Source organism: Alexandromys fortis, unplaced genomic scaffold (assembly GCF_014885135.2).
Source record: "Alexandromys fortis isolate MF-2015 unplaced genomic scaffold, M_Fortis_MF-2015_v1.1 scaffold_9, whole genome shotgun sequence".
Lineage (NCBI taxonomy): Eukaryota > Metazoa > Chordata > Mammalia > Rodentia > Cricetidae > Alexandromys > Alexandromys fortis.
The window spans coordinates 8,045,068-8,071,133 of record NW_026067892.1 but is presented as its reverse complement, the minus strand read 5'-3'; the positions used below and the strand labels follow the sequence as shown (position 1 = coordinate 8,071,133).

The following is a 26,066-nucleotide window of genomic DNA, read 5'->3' as shown; positions in this document are numbered from 1 at the left end:
AAAAAAAAGAAAGAAAGAAAGAAAGAAAGAAAGAAAGAAAGAAAGAAAGAAAGAAAGAAAGAAAGAAACCACTTCTCTAGAAGACTCCTGAAGTGTAAAGCAACCTCTGCCCTCCGCACTAGGAGCTACCGCTACATGCTACGGTCATGGTCCTGTAGCGCCTGCACTTCGAGACAGGAACTAGGCTGGAGATTTAAAAACATACAGAAACAGATATACAGGGACACGGGTCATCCTTGATGCAAGAATGCCCACTTTATTGTGTTCAGGGGCAGCTTATATAGTGCTCTGGCCACATCCCAGCTCTCGGGATCTTTCAGCTGCAACCACCAGAAATCATTCCCCTGTCTCATGCTCAGAGCAGCTGCAAACACAGGAAAACAAGTTTTGCTCAGAGCAGCTGCAAGTTGTTTACAGGAAATTCAGGGTCTGGGGGTCTACAGTCCCCAACAGCTCCCTGTTTTCTATATAAGTAGCACTAATGTTCTTAACTGGCCCTAGCGTGGCACAAATATGTAAAAAAGGAGAGCAACGAATTAACCACATGCAAATCGCACAAGAAATCCAACTGCTCTTAAAAGCTGGAAAATGCCCTAGCGAACATGCTCATTCTACGTTCAACATGAATGATATTAAATGCTGGTGCTGGCTACAAGATAGTTACAGCAGCCGTCCGGCTGATGGCAATTCCAGCTATCGCGAAGGGGGCCCGCAGCGGTGACAGTAGCAGCCGCTCGTGGTGATCCCGAAGTCTCGGCCAGGATGGTCGGCAGTCATCCTCAAACTCCAGATCCTCCTGCCTCTGCCTCCTTCAGCAAATCCTACTGGCGAGTGCTACCCACAACCGGCCAGGGCTGTAGGCAGGCTCAGGGACCTTCGTGGCTACTGTGCGGGGTCCTCAGGTCCTGCCGGAAAGCCTGCTGCTGGCGCTACAGTGCTACAGACTCTTGGGTGCGCAGAGCCGGGAACCACCACCACCTTCTCCTCACCCCGCTGCAACCTTCTCCATTGAGGCGGCCCAGAGGGGTCTGAGCAGCTCCGGCTTGCCTCAGCTCCAGCACTTGTTGCCACGCCGATGCTCCTGGCACTACTGCTGTGTCCCCCTGGGCCCCATAACCTCTATTAAACAATTTTGGGAATTTGAGTGTCATTCTCTATACTACTTCCTGCTGTTTATTGGGCGAACTTTCTTTGGGGGGCATTCACAGCAACATTTCATGGGGTCTTGTTGCATCAAACCACATTAGCCTGGAATGAATCCACAGGTTCTCATCCTCTGTGGAAACAAAAGCAGAACCTCTTTTCTAAAGCCACAAATCCTTAGACCTGTATTTTAGAGTCAAGACACCTTCCTTAGCAGTCCCCAGAATCAAATGTCTCTCTCCAGTCAAACCAAAAGAAAATATACATCTGTGCACATTCTTCCATCTTTTCGAGGCTTATTTCTTTACTCCTTTTAATCTGACTGTCTATACTCTTTAAAGACTTACTCTTTTTCTTCCATACGCATATACACATACCCATCTTCAATCCAAGGGTGATCTCTCATTATCTCCCTAGTTCCTGTTGTCACCGAGGGCCTTGTACTGTCTGCCTATACTACGGGACAATTCAAGTTTGCAAGTCTCGAGCAAGGACCTGGAGCTTTAAACACACAAAGATACAGAGCGAGAGAGAGAGACGGGACACGAGTCATCCTTGAGGCAAGAATGCCCACTTTATTGTGTTCAGGGCTCTGGCCACGCCCCAGCTCTCGGGATCTTTCAGCTGGAGCCACCAGAAATCACTCCCCTGTCTCGTGCTCAGAGCAGCTGCAAACACAGAAAAACGAGTTGTTTTGCTCAGAGCAGCTGTAAGCAAGTTGTATGCAGGAAATTAAAGGTCTGGGGGGGTCCATAACCCCCAACACTGGAGGAAGGTGCTGGGCCTTGGAATTGTAAGGGCTGGGAAGAGAAGCCTGAGGAAAAAGGAGGAACCCTCAGAACTGGGCAGTAGTTGACTTCTACTTCATGAGTCCCCATAACGCCTTCAGGGTGATTTTCAGGATAGTGTTCCCAGGACATAAGTCCAGGGGGATGGCACTGCTCAGGCATGAGGAGGACCAAAGCAAGCGTGCAGTGTCACCAGATTGAGAATAGGCCCCAGCTTGGTTGTGTCCCCATCCTTAATCCTCTGGTAGTAGCTGTTGGCAAGACCCAGGAGATGGCTAAACAACCACATCCCTGGAAGGCATATGGCAATGCATGCCGGTGCCAGGGCAGCCCCAGCAACTGGTTCTGCTTGATGAAGCCTATGGACTTCTTCACCTGAAGTGACAGTACCTCAGTCTCATGTGCTCCTCCAGGGGGTCTCAGGTTTAATTCACATTGCATGCAGGTCCCTACTCTAACCAGATCTACACATGTGCACACATACACGCATGCCCACTCTCCACCCTACAGTTACTCTAACACTAATAGAGCCTCTGGAAACAAGAGGCCAGACTTTGGAGGGATGAGCCCCGGAAAGCGACAATTACCATTTTACAGGCAGGCATTTGGCTTCTCCAAGGGCTAGGCACCTGCACACTCGCTGCCCACCTGTTTCTGTGATGGAGCAATGGGCTGCTTCTGAATTGCTCCTTCACATCCAGACCTTAGCCCTGGGGTCTAGCCTGGTTCTCAGCAAGCCTCTCCACACTTGCCTCTAGACGGCAGTCTGTAGGTTCCAGGAGGTTTCCAGAGAGGCCTTGGCCCTCAGTGCCTGGGTGTATGAAGGACTTCTGCTGGAAACAGATGGAGATTCGCAAATCCATCCAGAGACATGCGTCCAAGGCAGGCTTCGTCGTCCAGCCACCTCCAGAACCAGGGTAGTGAGAGGAGGGGATTCCCAGCCCAGATTTCTGAAAGTCCTAGTTAGTCTGTGGTGCAGACGCAACTCCCTTCTTGCTCTGTAGTGAGGATTGTGGGGAGGAGTCAAGGTCCCGTAGGCGTCAGGGGTGAAAGAACAGAAAAGGACCCCGGTCTAAAGTCGGGTGTGGAGCGGTAGCTGGAGTAACAGCATCAGGGCAGCCTAGCTCCGATAGAAGGCAGAACCGGGAGCCCCAGAGTGGCACAGGCAGCCAGCCTGATGCCTTGTAGAGGAGCCACCGGAGAGGGGTGGGGCGCCAAGGCTTCATGGGTGGGGGTGGGAGTGGCGCTGGAGGAGGCGGTCAGGATGCGTAGACCAGAAGCTCCCATACTGGGACAAGGGGTGCTTTGCTGCCAGACCCGTCACGACTTAGCCCTCCCGGGGCTATTTCCTCTGATTCCCGCCTCGGGGCCTCGGTTTCCCCAAGCGGCGGGGCGGGGCGGGAGCAGCGCTGGTTTCAAAGTCGCCTGCAGGGTGCGCCCATGAGCGGCGCGGCCGGAGCCGGAGCCCGAGCCGCCGCTGAGACGGTGGGAGCCAGCGCAGGAGACAGGTCAGTCGGGGGCCTGGGTCTGGGGAATCCGGGGGAGGAGGGTGTCGCGGGCCGGCGTCTTGGCGACTGTAGCCGTCGGTTTCCGAAGGGCCAGGAGGTCTGAGCGGATTAGGACCCTCCCGCCCCTTGGAGCGCCCGCCTCTCCCTCGGACCGGACCCTTCCTTCCTGCTGTCGGGAGGAGAGTCCGCGGGTATCAGGGTCCGAGCCTGTCCTGGCTGCCTCTGGAGTGGCCGCAGCGGGGTTCCTTGGTGAGGGTCACCATCCTAAGAGCCGTGCCTTCGGGGCGGTCCTCAGCGACCGGAAGGTGAGCATGAGCAGGTTGCTCGAATAAGGCAGGGCAGCGGGGTTCCTTACAGTCAGGCGATTAGACCTGCAGGCGACGCGCGGCGACGGCCGTCGATTTGTCCGTGCTGAGGACTGAACCTGCAAGCTCACAAGTCGCTTTAGGGCGCGTCCCTGCCAAAGCTAGGCTGCGGACGTCGAGGCGCGGCCGGAGGTAGGCGGGTCAGACTCCCGGGTAAGGGGTTCAGGCGGGCACGAGCTTACAGCCAGGAAGGCACGAAGAGAGCAGGGGAGTTTGGAACCCGGGGGAGGGGAGCATCCTGTTGACAGTGGTGGCGGGAACCCGACTTAGGACACTGGAGAGGCCAGAGGACAAGAGGGTGGGTGAGCGTTTGGGGCTGCCCGAAGCAGGGGGCAGAAATGGCGGGAACGGTGGCAGCTCTCAAGGGTTTGGCAGAAGATGGGCAAGGGAACATTTAGACTAATTTTGCCAGTCCATACAAACGGAGCAGCAGGGATTCACAGTGGTCCAGGGCTACAGAAGCAGGTGGTCTCCAGGACTCCTCCCCACAACCGGGGCAGGCAGAGCTTTTATTCTCCTGATGACTGGGGAAGGGATTTGGACCCCTTCCCTTACCCACCCAGAGGCCGTGCCTTGTCTCCCTGAGAAAGGAGCCTGCTTTCTGTCCTTCTACCTGGAATGTTCTGCCTCTGCTGCCTAGCTTTCTCTGGACTCCTAGATTCCGCATGCCTTTCAGAAGAGTGTCACACCCAACCAATCTTGTTCTTGGTGTCAGGACCTTTAGGGTGATGGTGGAGAGCTTTTGGGAAGCACGGGATTGGGAAGGCCCTGCTTGTTTGGGTCCTCGAGGGCTCCTTAAAGACTGATGGGTCTGTGACTGTGATGTCAAGATCTCAAAATTCAGCCCTTACATTCTGGAAATTCCCAGGTTCTCTCAGGTCCTGGCGTCTCTTGGGCAAACCCTAGCCAGTGTGCACTCTCTCAGAGCTGACCATGACTGTGCCGAGCTGAGCCGATCTCCCTGTTCGTGGCTTGAAGTTAGACTAAGGGCAGTTCACACATGTAGCAAAAGACAAACTTTGGGTCAGGCAGAAGAAGCAGTGGCTGATCTCCAGGGCCCTGCAGAAGGACTAAAGATTTGGGTTTTGCTCTTGTCCTCTAGATGTGTACTAACTAAGTGGCCTTGCCACTGCCCTGGGAATCCATTTTCCCATCTGTAGAGTAGTGATGTTCTTAGTAATGCTGAACACACAGGTATAGAGGAAGAGGGGGAAGATATTCTTTGGCTGGGTATGGGGATAAGTTCAGGGGAAGGGGTGGTGGCAGTGGAGGTTGTGGTCAGGATATGCCAGAGGGCAGGTCAGGGATCTCTGTGCTTAGGTTGGGTAGTCCTGGAGGAAGAGGCCCAGATTGCTATGAGCGGAGGGAAGTGTGGACAAGCGTTAGCTTGGGAGCAAGCATGTGGCATCAAGGTGTCAGGTTCTGCAAAGTCCAGGACCTGTGAGGGGAAGCACAGTCCCTGGTAACCCGCTTGTTGCCTGAAATCAGCAGCTCTGGCCTCTAACCTGACCATTCCTGAGCTAGCGCACCTCATAGAAGTTACGGTCACCATCTCTGTCCTTTTGATACAACCCAACAGGGACCCTGCCTAGTGTGTGCATATGAGAGTAGAGGGAGAGAAAGCTAGGCAGAGAGAGAGAGAGAGAGAGAGAGAGAGAGAGAGAGAGAGAGAGAGAGAGAATGATGANGAGAGAGAGAGAGAGAGAGAGAGAGAGAGAGAGAGAGAGAGAATGATGATGATAGATAGATAGATAGATGATAGATAGATAGATAGATAGATAGATAGATAGATAGATAGATAGATAGATGATAGATAGATAGATATTGGATGATAGATGTATGGATGATAGATAGATAGATAGATAGATAGATAGATAGATAGATAGATAAGGTTGATAGATAATAGATAGATATTGGATGATAGGTGTATGGATGATAGATGATAGATAAATAGACAGATGATAGATAGATGACAGATAGATAGATAAGATTGATAGATAGATAATAGACAGACAGATAGATAGGCACAGGTAGGAAGGGTTTTGATGAATATGATGGAGGAGCTGAGGAGGTGGGGCAGATAGACAGATAGATGATGGATGGGTGTATAGATAGATAGATGGACAGACAGACAGATAGATAGACAGGCACAGGAAGGAAGGGTTTTCATGAATGCAGTGGAGGAGCTGAGGAGATGGGAACATTCAGGTGAGGATGCTCTACCGGCAGGTAACTGAGCTGGTAAAAGAGACTCTCCCCAACTACCATGGAAGACTCTGGTCCCTGGGACACACTGGGGACCACAGAAAGGTAGATCATGACCTGGGAACTCAGGAGTGGTGAGGGAGCAGAGGTGATACAGTGCTTGAGGAACTACCCTAGGTCCATACTGGGCCTCCAATAGGAGGAAAAGATTAGGGGTACAGAAAGGGGACCCTGGAGGCTGCTCATGTTCAGAGCAAGGCCCGGAACCATGAGGTGCAGAGAGGAAGGTCCCAGCTCTGAATCTGGAAGCCATGGGATCCTGCCAGGTGCTAAGCAGGGGTGGAACGGGTTGGGGGGGGGGGAGAACAGCCACCCTTACTCTAGGCCTCACAAGGGGTTAGACACTAGGATGACAGGCCCTGTGCGGTGTCCCGGGGCTACCTCTAACTTTATGTGACAGGTCTCTTCCCGAGGCTCTAGCTGGAAGAATCTTTACATTTGACCTCGCAGTGACCTCTGAGAGCCATGAGCCCTTCATCTTCTACGGCTGCATCATCACACCCATATCCTAGGGATATGGATAAGCAGTGGGTTTGAACCCCTCATGTCTAGTGTACAGGCCAGCCCCCTGCCAGGGTTCCACCCGGGGATCCCTTGTTCCCTTTTCAGGAGGAACAGTACCTGTTGTCCACTATTTATGGCAGGCACAGGGGCTGCTCATATATATGATGCTTTAGCCTGTGCACATGGGAGAAGCCAAGGCACAGTGCAGGGGAGTCTGTGACGGACATGGCATGGACCCCGCCGCAGGCTGATCCCACCGCAGGCTGCCCTCTGGGCCCCTCTGTAAGGCCTGGATCCCGGGAGGGGTTATATCTGGAGAAGCAGCCTGCAGTGTGTGAGTAGCCCGAGGTGAGGACTGGGAACCTGTGATCTTTCTGGGTACCAGACCTGGACAAGTGGGCATGTCAGGGTCCATTCTAGGACTCTCAGTGGGAGAGAAGGGAGATCTGACCAGTAGCCTTTGAGCCTAAACGAGGGTAGCCTGGGTCCTGGCTGGTGATAGAGAAGTTGTTTAGAAAGGCAAGCTAGTGCCCTGGCCTCCAGCTGCAGAGAGCTGGTTCTCCCTTCCTGCCCACATCCTGTCCCCAGGAACATAACAGCAGCCACACACCCTGGTTGGTAGGGGAAGGACATACTGGTCACCTACTTGTATTCTTGAGGTCCCAAGCCTTTACCAGGTATTAGAATGTGGGTGCTGCACAACTCTGGAGGGATCCAGGAAGGGGAGGGAGGCCCAGGCCATGCAGCATCGGGCAGCCTCAGAGCGCACCTGTCTTGTTGATTGGTGTGTTAGGGAGGAGCTCAGTGGGCTTGGGGGGTCTTCCTGCAAGTCCAGCTACTGCTGAGCAACTACAGGGCTGTGCTTCGGGTGTAAGAGGTACCAGTGCATCCCGCTGTGACTGCTTCGGGTGTAAAGGTACCGGCACATCCCACCGTGACTCTTGCTTGGTGCTATTCCACGCATCACCCGCTTCCCAAGGACAGATGTTGAATCTCCTCCATCTAGACTTTGTCTCTGGTTCCTGTAGGAATTCCTCGGGATTCTCTTCCATCCACCACTGCCTCGGGCCTCCGCTGCCTGCAGGGCTGATGTCTATCACGCTCTTTATGATGGGCTCTTTATTTTGACTCCTGTTTGTCCTGCCCACGATTTCATGCTGCTTCTTTGTATTTGCTCTGGTGTGCCAGAGAGTTTGCTAGCTCTCCTTCTCCTTTATGGCCCTTCCTTTGTAAAATACCTAAATTATCACTACATAGGCCATATCCTCTCCTGTGGGTTTGATACTTTTATTTTCTCTTTCACGGACTTCCCCCCCCCCCCCCAGGGAGTGTCATCATGTAGACTGGCCTGGCCTCCAACTCAGCCACAGAGACCCGCCTATCTCTGCCTCCCGAGTGCTAGGATCTTTTCTTCTTCCGTCTTGTTTTCTTCTGGCATCTTAAATCTAGTGTGCAGCTCACCTGAAGTGGTGGATGAGGTCCTGGGGGTCCTGGGTATGGCTTCTAAGTCTCTGAATCTCATAGGTAGCAGCTGTCATTGGAGAATTCCCAGGTTCTTGTCTTTTGAGACCCCTGCAGTAGATTCCAGGACAGCAGGGAGCAAAGGTGGCAGCACACGGCTCAGAGGTTCCCCGTGGCCCAGAAGGTTAGGTAACTGGGTGAACATTGCCTATGAGAAAGAGGCAGCCCGGGCACAATGGCACAGGCCTATGTTACAGCACTTAGAGGTCAGAAGCAGGAGGATCACGAGTTCGAGATTATACTTGGCTACATAGCAAGCTTAAGGCCAGCCTGGGCTACAAGTGACCCATCTCACAACAAAACGAAATCGTAAGGCTGGGGTTCTAGAGCCCAGGAAGAAGCCCAGTGCCGCTGCAGTGGCCTGTCCCTGCGCTACTCTGTTCTGTGTGCTAGGCTGCACCCCGGAGCAGTACATGGAGCACTGTCTGGGAGCACGGAGACACAGCCAGCAGGGTCCGGAGGCGCCACCTGGGCATGTGTACACGGAGCCTGGGGTGGGTCAGGGGATATGCGGGTTGGAATTAAGTGGTTTTAATTAAAGTGGCTGGATCAGGGTGGGAGTGGATGGGCGGGGAAAGACAGCATGGAGTCTGACCGCTGGGACCCTAAGGCGTTGTCCCTTCAAGTCTACTGATACGTGTCCCGTAGCATGTGCCTGTGGTTTACACGGGACAGTTTCTACACCCTGCCCTGTCCCCAGCAAAGGACAATCATAAGGAAATGCAACATTATTAATATTTAATTTCCCCTCTTGGCTAGCAACAGATGACTCAAGGATTAATTCGATGGAGACAAAAGATAGGGATAGGAAATTGCTAGATCCCGGCTCTGCACTGGCCCCTTCCCCTGGGCCCCCAGGCTTCCCGTGACTCTAGAGCAGAGGTTCTCAACCTTCTTAATTCTATGACCCTTTAATACAGTTCCTCATGTTGTGGTGACCCCCCCAGCCATAAGATTATTTTCATTACTACTTTATAACTGTAATTTTGCTCCTGTTATGAATCGTAATATAGATAATTTTTTAGAGATAAAGGTTTGTTGAAGGGGTCACCTCCCACAGGTTAAGAACCACTGTTGTCGCAGAGAGGGATGTCGGCTACCGTATCCCTTAGCATTCTCCAGGGACTATGCCACCCTCTAACGTCCCTGATAAAGGGGAGAGTCTTTTCACCTGTTTGGGCTGCAGCTTCTCATCTGAAAAATGGAATTCACCAAGCCAGCCAGAACACAACTTTCAGGCATTTTCCAAACTCCCAGACAGCACACAAAAGTTCCTCAAGGGGGCTCAGTGTAGCCTTGATATTCAGATCCATGGCCACCTGGAGAGCACAGGACTTAACAGTGCAGGGTGGCTGACATCTCTTGGCCCTGTCTGTGTGTGGCTCCGTCTGGTCAGTGATACATTTGTAGGTCTGAATTGGCCCAGTGGGAACATTCATACTACAAAGAAAGGCTCCAAGTCAGGGTGCCCTGGCCCTGGGCTATTTTGCCTGCCTATAGCTAGACAGTCTCAGCCTTCCCCTGCAGGGCTCCTCCCTCCTGTCTGTCCTGAGAATGCCTCTGGCTCCTCTGATCTGCTGGACTTGGGGCTGGGGAAAGCACAAATGAAAAGAAAGATTCTGGTTTGGCAGCTGCCCAGGTGGCCCTGGGATCAGAGGAGCTTCCCCTGGGATGCGCTGTGATAGCTGAGGCAGGCTGCAGGAATGCTGAAGGAAGGGCAGAGGAAAGGGCCCTGGGACAGGAACCTTTGGCGTGTCCTCAGCCCACGCAAGGCAGGCCTGGCAGGAGGGCCAGCTGTGTTGAGACTGGAGCGCAGCAGGGTGGCCTCAGGGCAGTCAGGGAGGGTGCTGGTGTCCAGAAATATCCAGCGCGGACCCAGCACAGAACGTGAGGATCCTTGAGAACTGGGACGACTCAGTCAGGTAGCGAGGCTGCTGGGAGAACCTCAGCAAATACAGGCCTGAGTTAGGCACTTCCCAAGCCAAGGTTCTGGAAGCGATGGAGTTAGCGCCATCACTGGCGGGTCAGCCCTGGCGGTGTGGCCATCAGCAGGGCTCTCGGCTCAGGGAAGGAGCTGGCTCACCTTGACAGAACTGTGTTACATTCCACTCTTCCCACTGGGGACCTTGAAGATGGAGGATGTTTAGTGTCTAGGCTGGCTTTCTAGCCATGGGCTGGTCTAATTCCAGACAGCTTCAGTGCCCATCAACACAAATTCCACTAGAGCGGGCCCAAGGGATATGTGGTTACCCCCCCCCCCCAGAAGATACCAGTTGGGAGTCAGGATTCTTGGAAGGCAGTAGCTCTCCAGGGGCTCACTGGGCCTGGTTGAGCCTGGTTGGGCCTGGTTGAGCCGACAGAGGGCTGCTGCAGCCCCACGCGTTGAAAGCTACAGCCCAAGGTAGGAGCTGCTGGTCCTGGGTTTGCTGTGGACCCCTGATGCATGCTTCTGTAAACTGTAAGTTGTGTGCACAGAGGGACACGAACCCAGAGGCGGCACACGTCCCGGCTCTAGCCATTCTGCTGGGGAGATGCATTAAGAACGACTAGTTGGCCATTGGCTTATGCAAAGCTGGGATTCATAAGGGCTTAGCTATAGCTGTCTCTGCCTTACCCTAAGGAGCCATGGCGCCTCTTAGGTAGAAACGGTAATACCGTCGGCTTCTGCAGACTTTGGCCTCCCGTTCCTAGCTTCCGTATCCGCTTCCTCACTGGGTAGAAAGAAGGGCTTCCACACCTGCACAGCTGCAGCCGTGTCTCCCCTGGCTCTAGACTGAAGCCCTGGCAACATCACAATAGGGAGCTTGGGGTTTATTTATTGCAGCCCCATCTTACCTCTTGGCCAGATTCGAGTGGAGAAGACCCTTCTTCCAAGGCCTGGAGTTCCACTCACCCTCAGTCCTGGCGTATAGAAGTAGGAAAGATGTGTTTTCGTGCAGGCACAACCTGGGGTCCTATAGAGGTTCAGAACTGAAGAGGATGAACTGGGAGTGGAGGGATCTCTTGGTTCTTGCCTGGGGGATGGCAGGCTTTTGGGAGAGTCCTGCTTACACTGAGTTTTGCAAGCTCAGGGAGTAGGGCAGGAGTTTGGGCTTGACTGGGTCCTGCTACAGAGAGAGCAAGACTTCCCGTTTCTAGGGGGGTCTCAGCTATTCCTGTGATCTGACGTTGAGACTCTGGGGTAGTCTTTCCAAATCTGTTATTCTTTTCTCAAGGGGGCTATGGATAAGCACGGGAGTGAGCCCATGGTTGTCATCTGGGACAATGTAATGGTGTTACACTCTGAGTGGAGAAACTGAAACCCGGGGAAAAAAAAATTCCTGCCCACAGTCCTCCAGTGGGTCCTCACAGAGCGCCTGTTTTCCTAAAGCTGCAATCCCAGCAGCAGCTAGGCACAGGGACAGGTGGGAAGAGGCGTGGGAGGAGAGCGGGAGGCGGATCCCTCAGAGAAGGGAAGCAGCCACAGTTCCTGCCCTGCCCCGGTGCGCAGCCTGCTGGCAGGAGCTCTCGGAGCGGTGGCCTTCGCTTGGATCCTGTTTGCCACCTGTGAGGGTAAGAAAGCTTAGGACATAAGGCTCCCAGGTTCCTCCAGAAAGGAACTCCAGGAGTGTCTGAAGAAGTGTCTGACCTGAGTGACGGTGGTGTCCCTCAAGTGGGGATGGTAGTTCCCTGAGGGGATGGAGCAAGATGTGCTGGGCTGGGAGGCTAGCCCAGTGTGAGAAGGTAGATGGGATTTGGGAAGCCCGATAGGGAGAGAGCTTTGCTGGAGGGAAGGGTCTCACGGGACTGATCATGGATGCAGGGACCCAGAGGACAGGACAGGCTGCCACAGAAGATCCGAAAAGCTACAGAAAAGAGGAGCCAATAGAAGCATCATTTTGCCTTGACTTTAACTTGCTTCCATAGCGCCAGCTGCTAGTCTGGGCTGGGACGGTGGTAATGCGGTACCCGGAGTGAGGAAAGTGGCATGTTGGGTAGAGAGTCCTCGCTCTGACTGTTATCCTTCCCATGTCTGTCCTGAAGAGACTGGGGGAGGAACTACTTCCCCGAGAAGGGTTGGGTGAAGATCTTGACCAGAATTATTTGGAACCATTGAGTTCTTCAGGCCTGTGTCCTGACTGACGGCCACAGATAGGGCAAGACGGGAGTTGTTCCTGGGCAGACACTAGGCAGAATCTGGAGTGGCTGGGGTGGCTCAGCCGCTCACTGGCAATCTCTCTTTGCAGGTACTTCAGAAGCCTAAAGTCGAGCGGAGCCTGGCTGGATCCCTTGGCGTAGTCATGATTTTAGGAGACGCGGAATCCTCTGTGAGAAAGCCTGTGGCAAACTCTCTCTGGGAACACTCGTGGCTCTTGTGAGGAAAGGGCTGCGAGACTTGAGTAGGTGGTCGGCTGGGCTGCAGCTATGGACCGAGAGCTGGCCCAGACCCGCATCCTTGCTGAGCCTGCCCAAGTGTGGCTGCTCCCACCATGGTCTCCTCGGTGTACATCACGGTGGAGCTGGCCATTGCTGTGCTGGCCGTCCTGGGCAACGTACTTGTGTGCTGGGCCGTGTGGATCAACAGCAACCTACAGAATGTCACCAACTACTTTGTGGTGTCACTGGCAGCGGCTGACATTGCAGTGGGTGTGCTCGCCATCCCCTTTGCCATCACCATCAGCACCGGCTTCTGCGCCGCCTGCCACGGCTGCCTCTTCTTCGCCTGCTTCGTCCTGGTCCTCACTCAGAGCTCCATCTTCAGCCTCTTGGCCATTGCCATTGACCGCTACATCGCCATCCGCATCCCACTCCGGTGAGCCAGGGCTTGCATATCTGTGGGCACAGAGGACAGGCCTCTGGGTCTTGGGATGATTCTTGATAGAACTGGAGGTGGCCTACCTGTCCGGCTTATCCCTATAGGTACAGGGTACCCTGGCATCTCCCCAGGTGCCAAGCTGAGGCTGTCTACAGGCAGCCATGTATGGCTCCTGTCAGATGAGGGTGGCCTGGCTCTGATACTGCATGCTGGTGTGTGTGAGCTAGTCTTCATACCTCTAAGCATGATCTGAGGTGGGTGGGGAAGCATGGGAAACCACAGGGCCTTAGCTAGGAACCCGCCTCTGTCACCACCAGCCTTCCCCCAGTGTGTGCTTTAGAAGAGTGACCCAGGGAGGGGAAGTGACTTGGCCAAATGCCACAGTGAGTCATTTGGACTTCTATGCAAATTACGTTGCTCTTAAGGCTGAGAGGACTTTGCCTGCTTTGGGGGCTGGCTGTGCAGAGGGGGTTTTCTGGTGATTCTGTTGTGACGTGACTTCGGCCAAGTGTTGTGTAATGAAGATCTTCCCAGAGGCCTCTTCCCAGCCACCCTGTAGATAACCCAGACTCTCCCAGGGACTGTACCTCTGTTCTTCTTACCACAGCTCGGTCCTGTAGCCAGGGTGGCTGCGGACCCTGAGGAGGGAGTCCATAAAGGGAGATTACAACGTATAGCCCCCAGAGTGAGTTTTTCCTACCCCAGTGGTGTTCCCACCCACAAAGGAAGCATCAGTAACTTTGCTGTGGGCTGAGGGCAGCCAGCGATAGGGACCAGGCTTGGTGAACGGTGAAAATTCAGGGTCAGAGGCAAGAGGGCCTTTAGAGGTCATTTCCTTCCCCCTCATCTTCTGGATGGAAAAAAGAGGCTCTGAGAAGGGGGCTGCCTCTCTCATAGCCATCCAAGGAGTGGGTAGCAGAGCCTGGGGAGAAGTGTAACCCGCCATCACGATGACGCCAGGCTTCGGGGGCCTTCCCGAGTGACTTCGGGGGGTGTCCTGGACAGTACATCACACAGCTGTTGCTATAAGCTGAGCCCTGAGGGAGAAGCGAACACCCACGCTAGGTTACTCAAAAGGATGGAGCCTGTGCCTTGTGTTGCCTTAAAGACTTCGTCAAAAGGGACTCAGCCAGGCCTGGTAGCAAGCACACAGACTTGTATCTGGGAACTTGGCGAAAGCTAAGCATCGCGAGTTGCAGGCCAGCGAGGAGTCTGTCTGAAGACCCCTGTTCAAAGAAAAGAAATGAAATAAGCAAAAACAGAGGGGGGGGAGGGACTTCCAGCAAGCTCTACGAAGGGATGGAGTTAAAGGTCGCCTGTGGGGACAGTCTGCCCCATTGCCTCCACCCCATACTTCTTAAGTAGACCAAGGTCTAGGTTCCTGCAGTGACAAACTAGAACCCAGAGGCCTAGGGGAAATCTACATGTGGGTCCCCAAGGGGTCAATGGCATCTACCCTCTACTCTTGGAGTCTCCAGTGGTCAGTGGCATTTGCCCTGGGAGTCAGGCTCAGCCATGCAGTAGTAGGTCACCAAGAGAAGCAGAAGCTGAGTGTTCTCTCTTTTCCAACTCTGAGGAGTGGCATAGTGGGAAAGATGAGGCTGGCTAGTCTTGGTTTTAAAGGCTTCGGCTGGCTCTCCTCTCCTTGGCCTCTCTCTGTCTTTGTCTTCTCAGTATCAAGAGACTGAATCCCTGAAATGGGATGGGATGAGGTGTGTGTCTGTAGGACGCTAGCCGCCCTGTGTGGGCCTGTTTTCTCAGGTGTGACAAGAAGACACATTTCTGTGTTGTCCCTCTGAGCTCATAAAGAAAGGTCTGCGGCTTCAGTAAATGGGCAGGAATGACTAGGCCGGGCGGGGTAATGGGGGAAGGATGCAGCTCTTTTGTGAGATGGAGGCTTAGAGCCATTGCATCCCTGACCCCCAGGACCTCCTGACCTCAGTTCCGCTTGGACCTTGGGTCATCTGAGCTCTGAGTGGGGCTGCGAAAAGCACAGGCTGGTCTCGGCCAGGAGCCGAGTTTTACAGCTGCTGTGGCGTGTTAGTACAGTATATCCTCTGAAGCATCCTGGTCCAGCTTTTCAAGCAGAGCAGATGACATGACCCTGGTGGGAGACCAGAGCCACGAAAGGACATCTCTGTGTCTCCCAACCTGTCTAGAATCTAGAGCCTACCATTGTGTTCCTGGCCATTGAGCCCCTTCATTTTCCGATCCCTTGAAGTTTCTGGTTATTGAGAATGTGGAGGTAACTGTAGAGCAAGGTATCTGAGAGCAAGCCGGGCATGATAGGGGCATAGAGGACACCAGAGGACCAGGCATGGGGGAGGGTTCTAGATAGGGAGCATCCAGGCATGCAGGGTTTCTGGAAGGGACCAGGGGACCAGGCACAAGGGGGATCTCGAGGGGACCAGGGGATCAGGCATGAGGGGGACCTGGAGAGGGCTAGGCACCCTTTGGTAGCTCTGGAGGTGTTCTCTAGCTTGAACTCTCATTTTCTTCGCACAGCCAGGAATTCAGCCTCTTCTAAGGTACTTCTTTTCGTATTGGCAAGGTCTACAGGCTCTGACCTTTGATGGAGGCTTAGTCCCAAGCTTGCACCAGGTACCAGGAATTGGAGTGATCAGTTCCCTCCTTCCTGAGTGTAGGGACCCTGTTCAATTAAGGCAGGGTCTCTTGGGTGATAAAGAAAATGGGTCGGTGGCAGAGATGAAGTTCTGTGCCTGTAAAGAGTGAAAAGCGAGGTGTTAGAGACCAGGCTCCCTCTCCTAGGGACCCTTCACACCACTGTCTGCAAGTCTCACATTGGCCTCAGGGGCTCTCAGACCCAAAGAACGGGCCAAAGGACACACAGGAAATCAGTTGGTGCAAGACCTGAAGTCCTATAAAATACACTTCTCTATTTCCAAAAGGGCACGAGGGCCAGGCATTTGCACAGTGGGAGAGTGTTTATGTAGCACGCCTAAGGCCTTAAGCTGTATCGCTAGTACCACAAAAGGGAAATTTGGCCCTAACTCGCTGCTGGCTTGGCTCAGTGTTCAGTGGTAGAATACTAATTGCTTAACATATTGTGAAGCCCTGACTCCATTCTTCCCTCCATGAGGGTGCTGGTGAGGGTGCAGAATTGGGAGGCGGTGTGCCCTGAAGGAAGTCTTTCTGTATTAGTGTTACAGGGTGTGCATGGTCTTGATAGGTAAAGTGGAGGGGGGTCTCCAGAGAGTAAAACCTGCCAAAGGTCACCAAGGAAGGAGCAAGCGAGGCAGGTGTGGTGTGAGGCTGATTTAGGCTGGACTCTGCCTATGGAGGGATTTTGAGTTTCTTCTTTGGTCAAGATGCTCTTCAATTCTTAGGTCGTTGCCCCTTAAGGAGACTTAGAAAATCCCACCTTCTCTCCAGTGTGGCAAATACACATGGAAACTCCACCTGGAATTGTGGGTATGTTCTGGAGCCATGGGGTGAGCCCCCAGGATGGGTGATGAGGATTCCCAGGGGAGGGCAACTTCTACAGATTGGAGGATATACGGATGCAGAGGCCACTTGAAAATAGGGTTGCTGGAGACTCTGGCACCCACACCCTATATCTCTGAGGCTCCCTGGAAGGATTCCACATCATGTTAGACAGCCTGGACATCATTATGGCTGCACAGAACGTATTTCTCCAGAAAGCCTCGATGAGAAATGTGTTAGTCACAGATACAGGCCAGGATGTGCCCTTGAGACAGCTATGGTCTGTTTGTGATTCCATTTGGGTCCTGATGCTGTTCTAGACCTCAGATTCTAGCCCTGTGACCTTGAATTCTTGATTCTCCTGCCTCTATTTCCAAGTGCTGAAAATATGAGCATGGGGTCCTATTTGTGTGTGTGTGTGTGTGTGTGTGTGTAAAAATAAAGCTTGCATGCACTTAAACATTCAAGAAGACCAAAGGTCATATAACCAAATATCTCCAAGACCGTCAGTACTTTGCCAACATAGGAAAATACATCCATAGGGGCTTTCTTTCTAGAATCCAGGGGAAGACTTCCCCTTGTGGGTTCCCTGCCTGTAAAAGTAAACTGGACAAACCAGGGATTTCCATGGTTTATTCCCAGAAGCTATCAGCCCTGACCCATTGTCTCCCACAACATTATTAACTCAGAAGCTACTTACTACCGCCTTTTTAACTCCCTGGACAGGGTCAAGAAGGCCTGTTCTGAGAATAGTTTGAAAGTCACGCGGTGGGGGACCCTACCCCATTCCTAGAAACCCATCAGTCTCCCACATAGCCCATTTCTCTGAACAGCAGCTGAATAACTGATCCACCCTGAGCCGTTTCTCTGAACAGCGGCCGAATAGCTCTGATCCACCCTGAGCCACAGAGTGGCTCCCTGGGGTTTCCAGCCCACTAAATTCAGCATCTTGCCCTTACAGAGCAGTGGCGATACATCTAGAATTCTTAGTTTCGGTTTATAAAGGAGGAAATTGAGGCCCAGAGAGGAGAAGTGACGCAGCATTCCCTGCTTACGGGAATGTACCAGTACTAGGACCCAGGAAGGGTGTATTTGTCCCAGGAAAGATGTGAACAGTAACATAGCTTCCTCAACAAGTAAAGCACTGTTGAGGGGTGCCTGGCACAGAGTAAGTGTGTAAGTATTAGATGGGGTGGGGGCCCTAGGACTTCGTGTTTGAGCCTGCAGAGAGGCACACATACAGTGCTTGGTCTGTGATGGTTGGTGGGCAGAGTTAGTCTGTGACCCTCCTGCAGAGGCGCTGTTACAGGTGGCCAAGGGCCCCACTCGGCAGGCCTGTGAAGCTCCTCAGAACGTGCTGAGGGTTCTGAGGAACATTACTGTCTGGGTTCTGAATTGATAGGGTTGGAATGATAGCTCAGAGGGAGGACTCTTGCCTCTCATATGCAGGGCCTTGGATTTGATCCCCAACACCATGGCAGAAGAGACCATAAAAGATTCTGAGAAATTCATTCAGGCTTCAGTTGCCCTAGGGCCTGTTCATAGGAAGTCCCTGTGTCTCTTTGGGTCTCAGTTTCAGTTTCCCCTAAAACAGAGGAACAAATTAGATAAGTGGTAAGCAACTACTAGGGCCTGTCTGTCTGTCTGTCTGTCTGTCTATCTATCTATCTATCTATCTATCTAATCTATCTATCATCTATATATCTATCATCTATCTATATCATCTATCTATCTATCATCTATCTATCTATCTATCTATCTATCATCTATCATCTATCTATCTATGTATCTATCTATGTATCTATCTATCTGTCTATCATCTATCAATCTATCTTATCTATCTATCTATCTATCTATCTATCTATCTATCTAACCTATCTATCATCTATCTTATCTATCTTCTATCATCTATCTAATCTGTCATCTATCTATATCATCTATCAATCTATCTATATATATCATCTATCTATCTATCTTATCTATATATCAGCAACATTTAAAATGGGAGATATTTTTGCCTCAAAAAAAAAAACCCTCCGGTCCTTCTCGAGATCTAGCAACACTGGGTATACATTTTCCTTCTTCCCTTCCTTCTCTTTCTTTCCTCCTTTCTTCCTTCCTTTCTTTTTTTATGATACTTAGGGCCTCACACATGTGAGGTAAGTTCTTTAACTCTGGGCATACATGTTGCATCGTGACGAAGATAGGGCGACCACATACCTGCTTTCCTCCTATGTCTTACATCAGTAGGTGCCTGTGTCTGCCACCCGTAAGCCTTTCTGGAGCTGCTTTCAGTCTGGACTCAATAGGTGTCCGTGTTTTCCTTGTTACCTGCTGTAGGCCCCTGTCCACCAGCTGGCAGTGTAGACATAAATGCAGGAGATTCCTACCCTAAGTGGGCTCCCGGCCTCAGATGAGGCAGGAAACTTCTCCAAGATGTCTAGCCTGAATCTGAAGAGTGGAAGTTCTACTGGGCACCACTGCAAGTGGGCAAGATCGTCTTGTTTGGCCAGAATTGAAACCATTAGACTTATTCCTTAGATGTTACCAAAGCTCCTTTTTATCAGCCAGAGACTCTTACTGAACAGCAGCTGAATGGCTCTGATCCACCCTGAGCCACAGAGTGCCTCCCTTCTTTCTCTAAAATAATCATGTATTTCCAATGGAGCGGAGTCTACTTTCTGGTGGACAAATCAAGCCCTGCCCCCATCCCCACCCTGGGAATCAGCACAAGAATATTTCCATTTACTGCCTTATTTCATACCCCATTCAGTACCTCTTGATTATTAAGATTGCCAGGAAAATGTCAAGACATAATTGTCTCATTTCCACCGAGAGGATTGTGGGTGGGTTTGGAGGGCAGGAGGGATGATATCTCATCTGGCCTGGGACTTCTGCTCCTCCTCCATGACCTGGACAGCCTTTTCTTGAGGCCGGTGGAGATTCAAGTCCGATGGGGAAGAACAAGCGTGGAGTATAAGTGGCTCTGACCATCTACAGGTCTGATCTTGCTCGCTCTGTCCCCACGCTGGGCAGAACTAGTTCTTCTCTAAAGGAAATCATGTTATCGAAGGAACCACGATTAACCAAAAAGAAGTGGCACTTGTCCCCCTAAAATCACCTATTTCTCCCAAACCAAACTCCAGGTGAATCTCATACCTAAGACTAATAACCCCCGAACATTTGTGGGATCGCGTCCATGTCCTGGATGACTACTTCCTGTCACATCCCTACAGCTATGATAAGGACGAGCCCAGCACCTCACCTACAAGAGATACTACTGAGGCTAGGAGAAGGAAGTGCTCAGTGAAGACCCTGTAAGCGAAAGAGACAGGAACCGTTGGGGCTTCTGTGGGCTTCTGAGCTCGCGGCTCCGCTGACCTTTGTTCGTCAGGCCTCTAATGCTGGTCCTCTCTCCCCAGGTACAATGGCTTGGTGACAGGCATGAGGGCAAAGGGCATCATTGCAATTTGTTGGGTGCTGTCGTTCGCCATCGGCCTGACCCCCATGCTGGGCTGGAACAGCTGCGGTCAGGTCAAGGACGGCCAGAACTACACGCAGGACTGCGGCAAGGGCCAGGTGGCCTGTCTGTTCGAGGACGTGGTGCCCATGAACTACATGGTATACTACAACTTCTTCGCTTTCGTCTTACTGCCCCTGCTGCTCATGCTGGGCATCTACTTGCGGATTTTTCTGGCAGCCCGGAGACAGCTGAAGCAGATGGAAAGCCAACCCCTGCCAGGGGAGCGGACCCGGTCCACGCTGCAGAAGGAGGTCCATGCTGCCAAGTCCCTCGCCATCATCGTGGGGCTCTTTGCCCTCTGCTGGCTGCCACTCCACATCATCAACTGCTTCACTTTCTTCTGCCCCTCGTGCCAGCACGCCCCTCCGTGGCTCATGTACCTGGCCATCATACTCTCACACAGCAACTCCGTCGTCAACCCCTTCATCTACGCCTACAGGATCCGCGAGTTCCGCCAGACCTTCCGGAAGATCATCCGCACCCACGTCCTGAGGCGGCAGGAACCCTTCAAGGCCGGGGGTTCCGGTGCCTGGGCCTTGGCGTCTCACAGCACTGAGGGAGAGCAGGTCAGCCTCCGCCTCAATGGCCACCCCCTGGGGGTGTGGGCCAATGGCAGTGCCCCGCATTCTGGACGGAGGCCCAATGGCTATACCCTGGGGCTGGTGAGCGGAGGGAGTTCCCAAGGGTCTCCTGGGGATGTGGAGCACCAGGAAGGCGGCCCAGAGCATCCTGGCCTAGGGGAGCAACTGGCCGAGGGCGGAGTAGGAACGTCCTCGTGGTCCACAGAGTTTGCCCCTTCCTGAGGGAAAGACATCTTTATCGTTTTGGTTGGCTGGACCAATCTCAGTGAGAGAAGACAAGGAAGACCATGCCAGGAAACACACTGGGCATCTGGTTCCCACTTTGGACTAAGAAGAGGGAGCATTGAGCTGGAGCAGCATGAAGCCCAGTAAGAGAGGCCTGGGGTGGAGGAAGCAGATGCCTCGTGCCGTGGGGCCCTGCGTTAGGCCCTAGTTAGAGCAACATCAGCGGTCTTTGAAGGCGGGGCCCAGTTCCCCAACTCCAGAAGAATCAGAAAGTTCTATCTTGTCTCTGTAGAGCAGCTGTGGCCTGAAGGACTGGCCTGGCCTGATGTTGGGGTATGGCTGCTTCAGGCCTCCCGCCATAGTACACTACCCTCCCCAGACCGTCTCGGGCTCAGGGAGCTGCTGGCCTGGAAGTTGGCACTTGACTACTTTTTTTTTTTCTTTCCAGAAGATGAAAATGTGAGGAAACCCTTTCTATTTTATTGACGTCCCCTCTCCGGCTGCTGGATCTGTCCTCGATCCTGCCCGTATCCCGAGGAGTCACAGGCAACCCTCTCGGGCTGCCACAAGCTGCCATGCACTTAGTCATAGGGCCATCTCGGGGCAGCAAAGCTGGGCTTGAAGACAGGGAATGGTGCCAGAGTGTGGGCTCTCAGGTCCCAAGAGAGAGGTTAGAGCTGTCAAGCCATGGACCTGAGCCTGGGAAGCTCAGAGCTGCCCCGTCAGAGGCCCTGTCTACTGCCTTTCCTCCTGGAGGGACTGATTTCTTTGTTTTTGTTTGTGTTTTTTTTTTCCTGAGATAAAATAAAATGAGCCACACTCGTGTTTTAAATTTATCCGCGAAGAATGATGTCTGAGTTCTTTTCTCGATTTCCTAGCCAGGCCTGATGCACACACGTGAGCTCAATGCGTGAGCTCTCACACACGTGAGAGAAGGTGTATGTGGACAGACAGACAAAAGCTACATCACTCATCCTGGGGGTTTTCCAGGCTCCTATTCTCCAAGGGGACAGGCTGCCCGGGTAACACCAGAATCCAAATGCCGGTGTGTTAGGGTAGAGTGGGGTAGCATGGGGCGGCAAACTTATATTTCCTATGGAAGACACGCTATTCCTCACAGTCACTGTGGAAGGTGGGGGCTGTTTGGTCATGTCTTTAGGGTCTTTAACCCCTCCTGTCCTAAGGACTGAAAATGAGAATACCTAAGGCCTTCCTCCTATGCTTCAAGAAGACCTGTCTGTAAGTCACCTCAGAGCGGGGCCATCAACTCCCACCGTAGCCAAGAGGCTATTGAGGTCCCAGAAACAGATCTGGGCTGGGGCAGAACTGCCTTCCCTTACTTCCAACAAAGAAACTATGAGACACTGTCCCTTGCTCCAGCCTTGGCCCCTGGGTCCCTGCCTAAGAAGATGCTGCTTTCTCACGGTGATGGATGGTGATGACAGCTCGGGATGGGCAGGGAGCCATGAGTAGTTCTGACAGGGCCCCGAGGGCCGCTTGAGTATTTCTTGGGCTGTGATTTGGGGAAAAGGGTGTTAGAGCTTCAACACCACCCCAGGAGCCTTGTTTCACACGCGATTAACAAGCCCAGAGAGGGTAAATTCTTGCCCTGGGTTACACAGCAAAACAAGCGGCAGAAGTGGATCTAAGTCCAGGTCCACTCAGCTGTGACACTCACGCTTTGTGAAATTGACTGACAATGATCTCGACCAAGCCAAACGGTTGTGCAATAATAGCTGTCTCTTGAACTGGCGTTCGCCTTTAATCCCACCACTCAGGAGGCAGGAATCTCTGAGCTCGAGACCAACCCGGTCTATAGAGACCAACCCGGTCTATAGAGTGAGTTCCAGGACAGTCAGGGCTACATAGAGAAACCCCGTCTCAAACAAACAAACAAAAGCGAAGAAGATCAAAGAAAAGAAACAGATTACTTCATTTGATCCGTCTGACTCTCCCATTACCCTCTTCGCTTTTCTCCTTCACACAGAGGCAGGAACAGGTGCAAATTGCTCCCAGCCTCTTTTCACAAGCTCATCAATTAAAGGTCCTCCTGGCTGATTGAGGAGAACCATCTAGAACACTTCTCAGCGGCTCTGAAGCCTGAGTGAACCGCCCTGGCTGGCTCTCCACCGTTGTTAGTAACCTAAGCCTCTTAGAGAGGACACAGCGAAGCCAGGAAGTGCCGGTATGAACGTTGAGTGTGCCCTCGTCCTCACCAGCGTCTCCCTCCTCATACCTTAGGTCTGTACTGACTGAAGACAGAACAGCGAACGACCCGGGCTGTGTGTGAGGAGGCAGAGAGCAGGGACGTTGCTGGTCATCAGTTGGTCCCCAGTTGATAGGAGAAGTCCAAAGAGAACCACAAACGCTGAAGAGGAAGAAATCTCATTGCCCCAGCCTTTTCTGGCAACTGAGCTTTCGGGCTGAGCTGCATAGGTGTAGGCTTTGGGGTTAGGAGATCAGGATGAGGGGCTGAGAAAGGACTTCTAGGTACAGCTGCGATGCTTTCAGTCAGCCAGGCCCAGCTCTGGAACCCAGGCTTCCTTGTGTCTTCAGAATTCAGTGTCCCATGTCCACATCTACCCCATACAGCCTCCCACTATGAGTGGAGAATTTCAGTGTGAGGACACATGTCTAGACACAAACGTATACATGTTGTTCCTCTGATCATAACTGTAAGTGTTCATACATGGACACTGCAAGTGGGTACAGTAAAAAAAAAAAGAATGAAAGAAAAAACTGCCACCGGGCAGTGGTGGTGCACGCCTTTAATCCCAGCACTCTTGGAAGACAGAGACAGGCGGATCTCTGTGAGTTCGAGACCAACCTGGTCTACAAGATCTAGTTCCAGGACAGGCTGAATAGCTACAGCAAAACCCTATCTAGAAAAAAAAAAAAAGAAAGAAAGAAAATGAAAGAAAGAAAGACCCCCCCCCAAAAAAAAACCAAAAAAAAAAAAAAACTGCTGAGGTGACCAGTCCATTGTATGACTTAGGTTTTTATTCTGACTAAGAGAGAGCAGAGAGAAAAGGCAAAGTGGACATAGGTCGGCGGGATAAACTTGAGTTGGAAGTATAAACCAAGTGACCTCTCGAATAAGAGTGACAGACTTACCCACTATCTGGACAGCCAGCCTGTGATCCTCAGTGGAGATCTCGAGGACTCTGTTGGGGGGCAGAGGTCACCAGTCTTTGGCTGCCACACAGGACAGCGTCAGCTCTCGGCCGCCAGACAAGAAGATCTGAGAGATTTTTCTATGGGGGAGGAACTTGAACTGGCCTGCTTTAATGAGGCAGAGATAGCCATCCATCCCACAGTGTGGCGAGGCATGAAACAGTTCTTTGCCCAGTGGCACGTGTCACCACACTTGAAGCAGGCTCAAGGTGGCGTCTGTTGCTGCTCGTGTTCTTTGGAGATAGCGCCAGCTGCTGCGTCCAGAAGCTAGTATTCTGTCTGCCAGGGAAGACCTTTTTCATTAAACACCTTAAATACCATGTTCAGATCTCTTTGAGGGGTTTGAGGGTTCCCCATATAATCTATTAACTATACCAGATTTGAAACAAACTTTAATTGGTTTTAGTTCATTGCTTCAGGCTTAACCTTGACAACATATACAGAAGGCTAAAGCTTGTCCCTCTAAACAAACTAATTTGTGCTTGGCATATATATATGACTACAAGTATAATTCAAGCATGCTATAAATAAGTTTTATTTATTGAATCCAAGTTACAGATATAATATATATATAATATATGTAATATTCTGTAGCAAATTGATTACCTCTGGATAGAGCCGCCAATACTTTTTGTTACATGTTTTCCACACTGCCTCCAGCCTCTCTGTTGGAATCTTTTTTTTTCTTTTCAGTTTACTTAGCTTTATTTTATGTGCATTGGTGTGAAGGTATCAGATCCCCTAGAACTGGAAGACAGTTGTAAACTGCGAATTGAACCCAGGCCCTCTGGAAGAACAGCCAGTGCTCTTAACAGCTGAGCCACCTCTCCAGCACCTGTTACATGTTTTAAGTTAAGTATTTTGGTACAGATTTTACAGGCTTTTTTTTTTTAAAAACCACACTCAATGAACTTACAAATCCTGAGATAAAGTTTAAATAATGGTCTTAGTTTTCCGGGTTTTTTGTTGTTGTTGTTGTTGTTTTTATTTTTTTGTAAACAAAGTATAAAGTCTTAGCGATAAGAGATTTTTGAGACTGGAGAGTAGAGAAAGCTTAGCGATAACAGATTTTGCGCAGGGGAGTGGGAAAAAGATTTGGGGGAATCATGGTGTTGTGCAGTGGCCGAAGCTGTTACAGTTTGATGCACAGGCAGTGGCCACCTCAGCAGGAGTGTCCGCGGCAAAGCAGACAGTGAAGGACATTAGCCACAGCATGCAGCTCCAGGCAAGGACCCCCTCGGCCTTTGAAAATGTTGTTTGGAGACAGGGTCTCACTATGTCGTCCTGGCTGGCCTGGAACTCACAGAATTGTACTTGTCTCTACCTCCTGGGTGTTAGCATTAAAGGTGTATGCCACCAAGCCCGCTCCCCAAAGAGCTTTTCTGAGCACATGGGACCATCATATATTCATGTCCTCTGGCTACCAGGCCATCTCCAGGACAAGAATGATAGGACCACAGGGAGGCCCAAAACAAAGACCTGACTCGGGTCAGGAGCTCAGCCTATCTCAGTCCCCTGAGAAACAGGTTTCTGGGGCTTCTCCTTGTTCTGCTCCTTGCCAGACCTCAAAACCCTACCTTGGTAAATCTCTCCATTTGCCTGAGGCTCCTTGGTTCCCCATGGGAGGCATCGTGAAAGGGGACCCGTGGAACTTGGGGAGTGGAGGAGAGTCTCGGGTCTATGTGTTGACCATGGAGCGACAAACCATTGGACATGGAGGAAGAGCTTCTGAGTGAGGAGAAATGGACTATTGATGACCCCCGAATCGGTTCCCCACAAACGGGAAACTGACCTTCTTTTAAACTCTCATGGGGAAGTTGAGCATGGTAGCTCATGTCTTTAATCCCAGCACTTAGGAGGCAGAGGCTGGTGGGTCTCTGTGAGTTCAAGACCTGGTCTATATAAATAGTTCCAGGACAGCGCGTCAGGGCAATGTAGGGACTCTTTCAAAATAAAAAATAAAAATAAATCAAAAAAAGGTCCTTGCCCTAATCTGCTATTCTGCTCACAAAAGTCCCTTCTGCATTTTCGGGTACCCCTCCCTGTAGCTGTATTGGTAGTAACTGTCAGCTTTAGGACAGCCAATCAGGCCCCAGAACCAAGAAAGATGACCTCTAAAGAGGGGCTAGCGAGAATGTGGAGCCCAGGTTATGGGGGTGCCTTTCTCGACCTCTAGCTCTGCCTTTTCTTCCTAAGGAAGTTTTATTTATTTACCTTATGTGCATAAGTG

The 26,066-nt window shown here is 51.8% G+C and overlaps 1 protein-coding gene across 1 annotated transcript; it reads left to right on the top strand.

Moving 5' to 3' along the window:
• Window positions 1-1,732: 1,732 nt before the first annotated feature.
• Adora2a (adenosine A2a receptor) lies at window positions 1,733-21,492 on the top strand. The gene is made up of 3 exons (XM_050142301.1): window positions 1,733-3,439; window positions 12,321-12,886; window positions 19,756-21,492. The coding sequence occupies exons 2-3, from the start codon at window positions 12,564-12,566 to the stop codon at window positions 20,657-20,659; spliced, it is 1,227 nt and encodes a 408-aa protein (XP_049998258.1). The 5' UTR covers window positions 1,733-3,439; window positions 12,321-12,563; the 3' UTR covers window positions 20,660-21,492.
• Window positions 21,493-26,066: the final 4,574 nt, after the last annotated feature.

Coding starts and splice junctions, on each gene's coding strand:
- Adora2a (XM_050142301.1), top strand. CDS start 12,564: ATGGTCTCCTCGGTGTACATCACGGTGGAGCTGGCCATTGCTGTGCTG. Junction 12,887..19,755: donor GCCATCCGCATCCCACTCCG/GTGAGCCAGGGC, acceptor CTCTCTCCCCAG/GTACAATGGCTTGGTGACAG.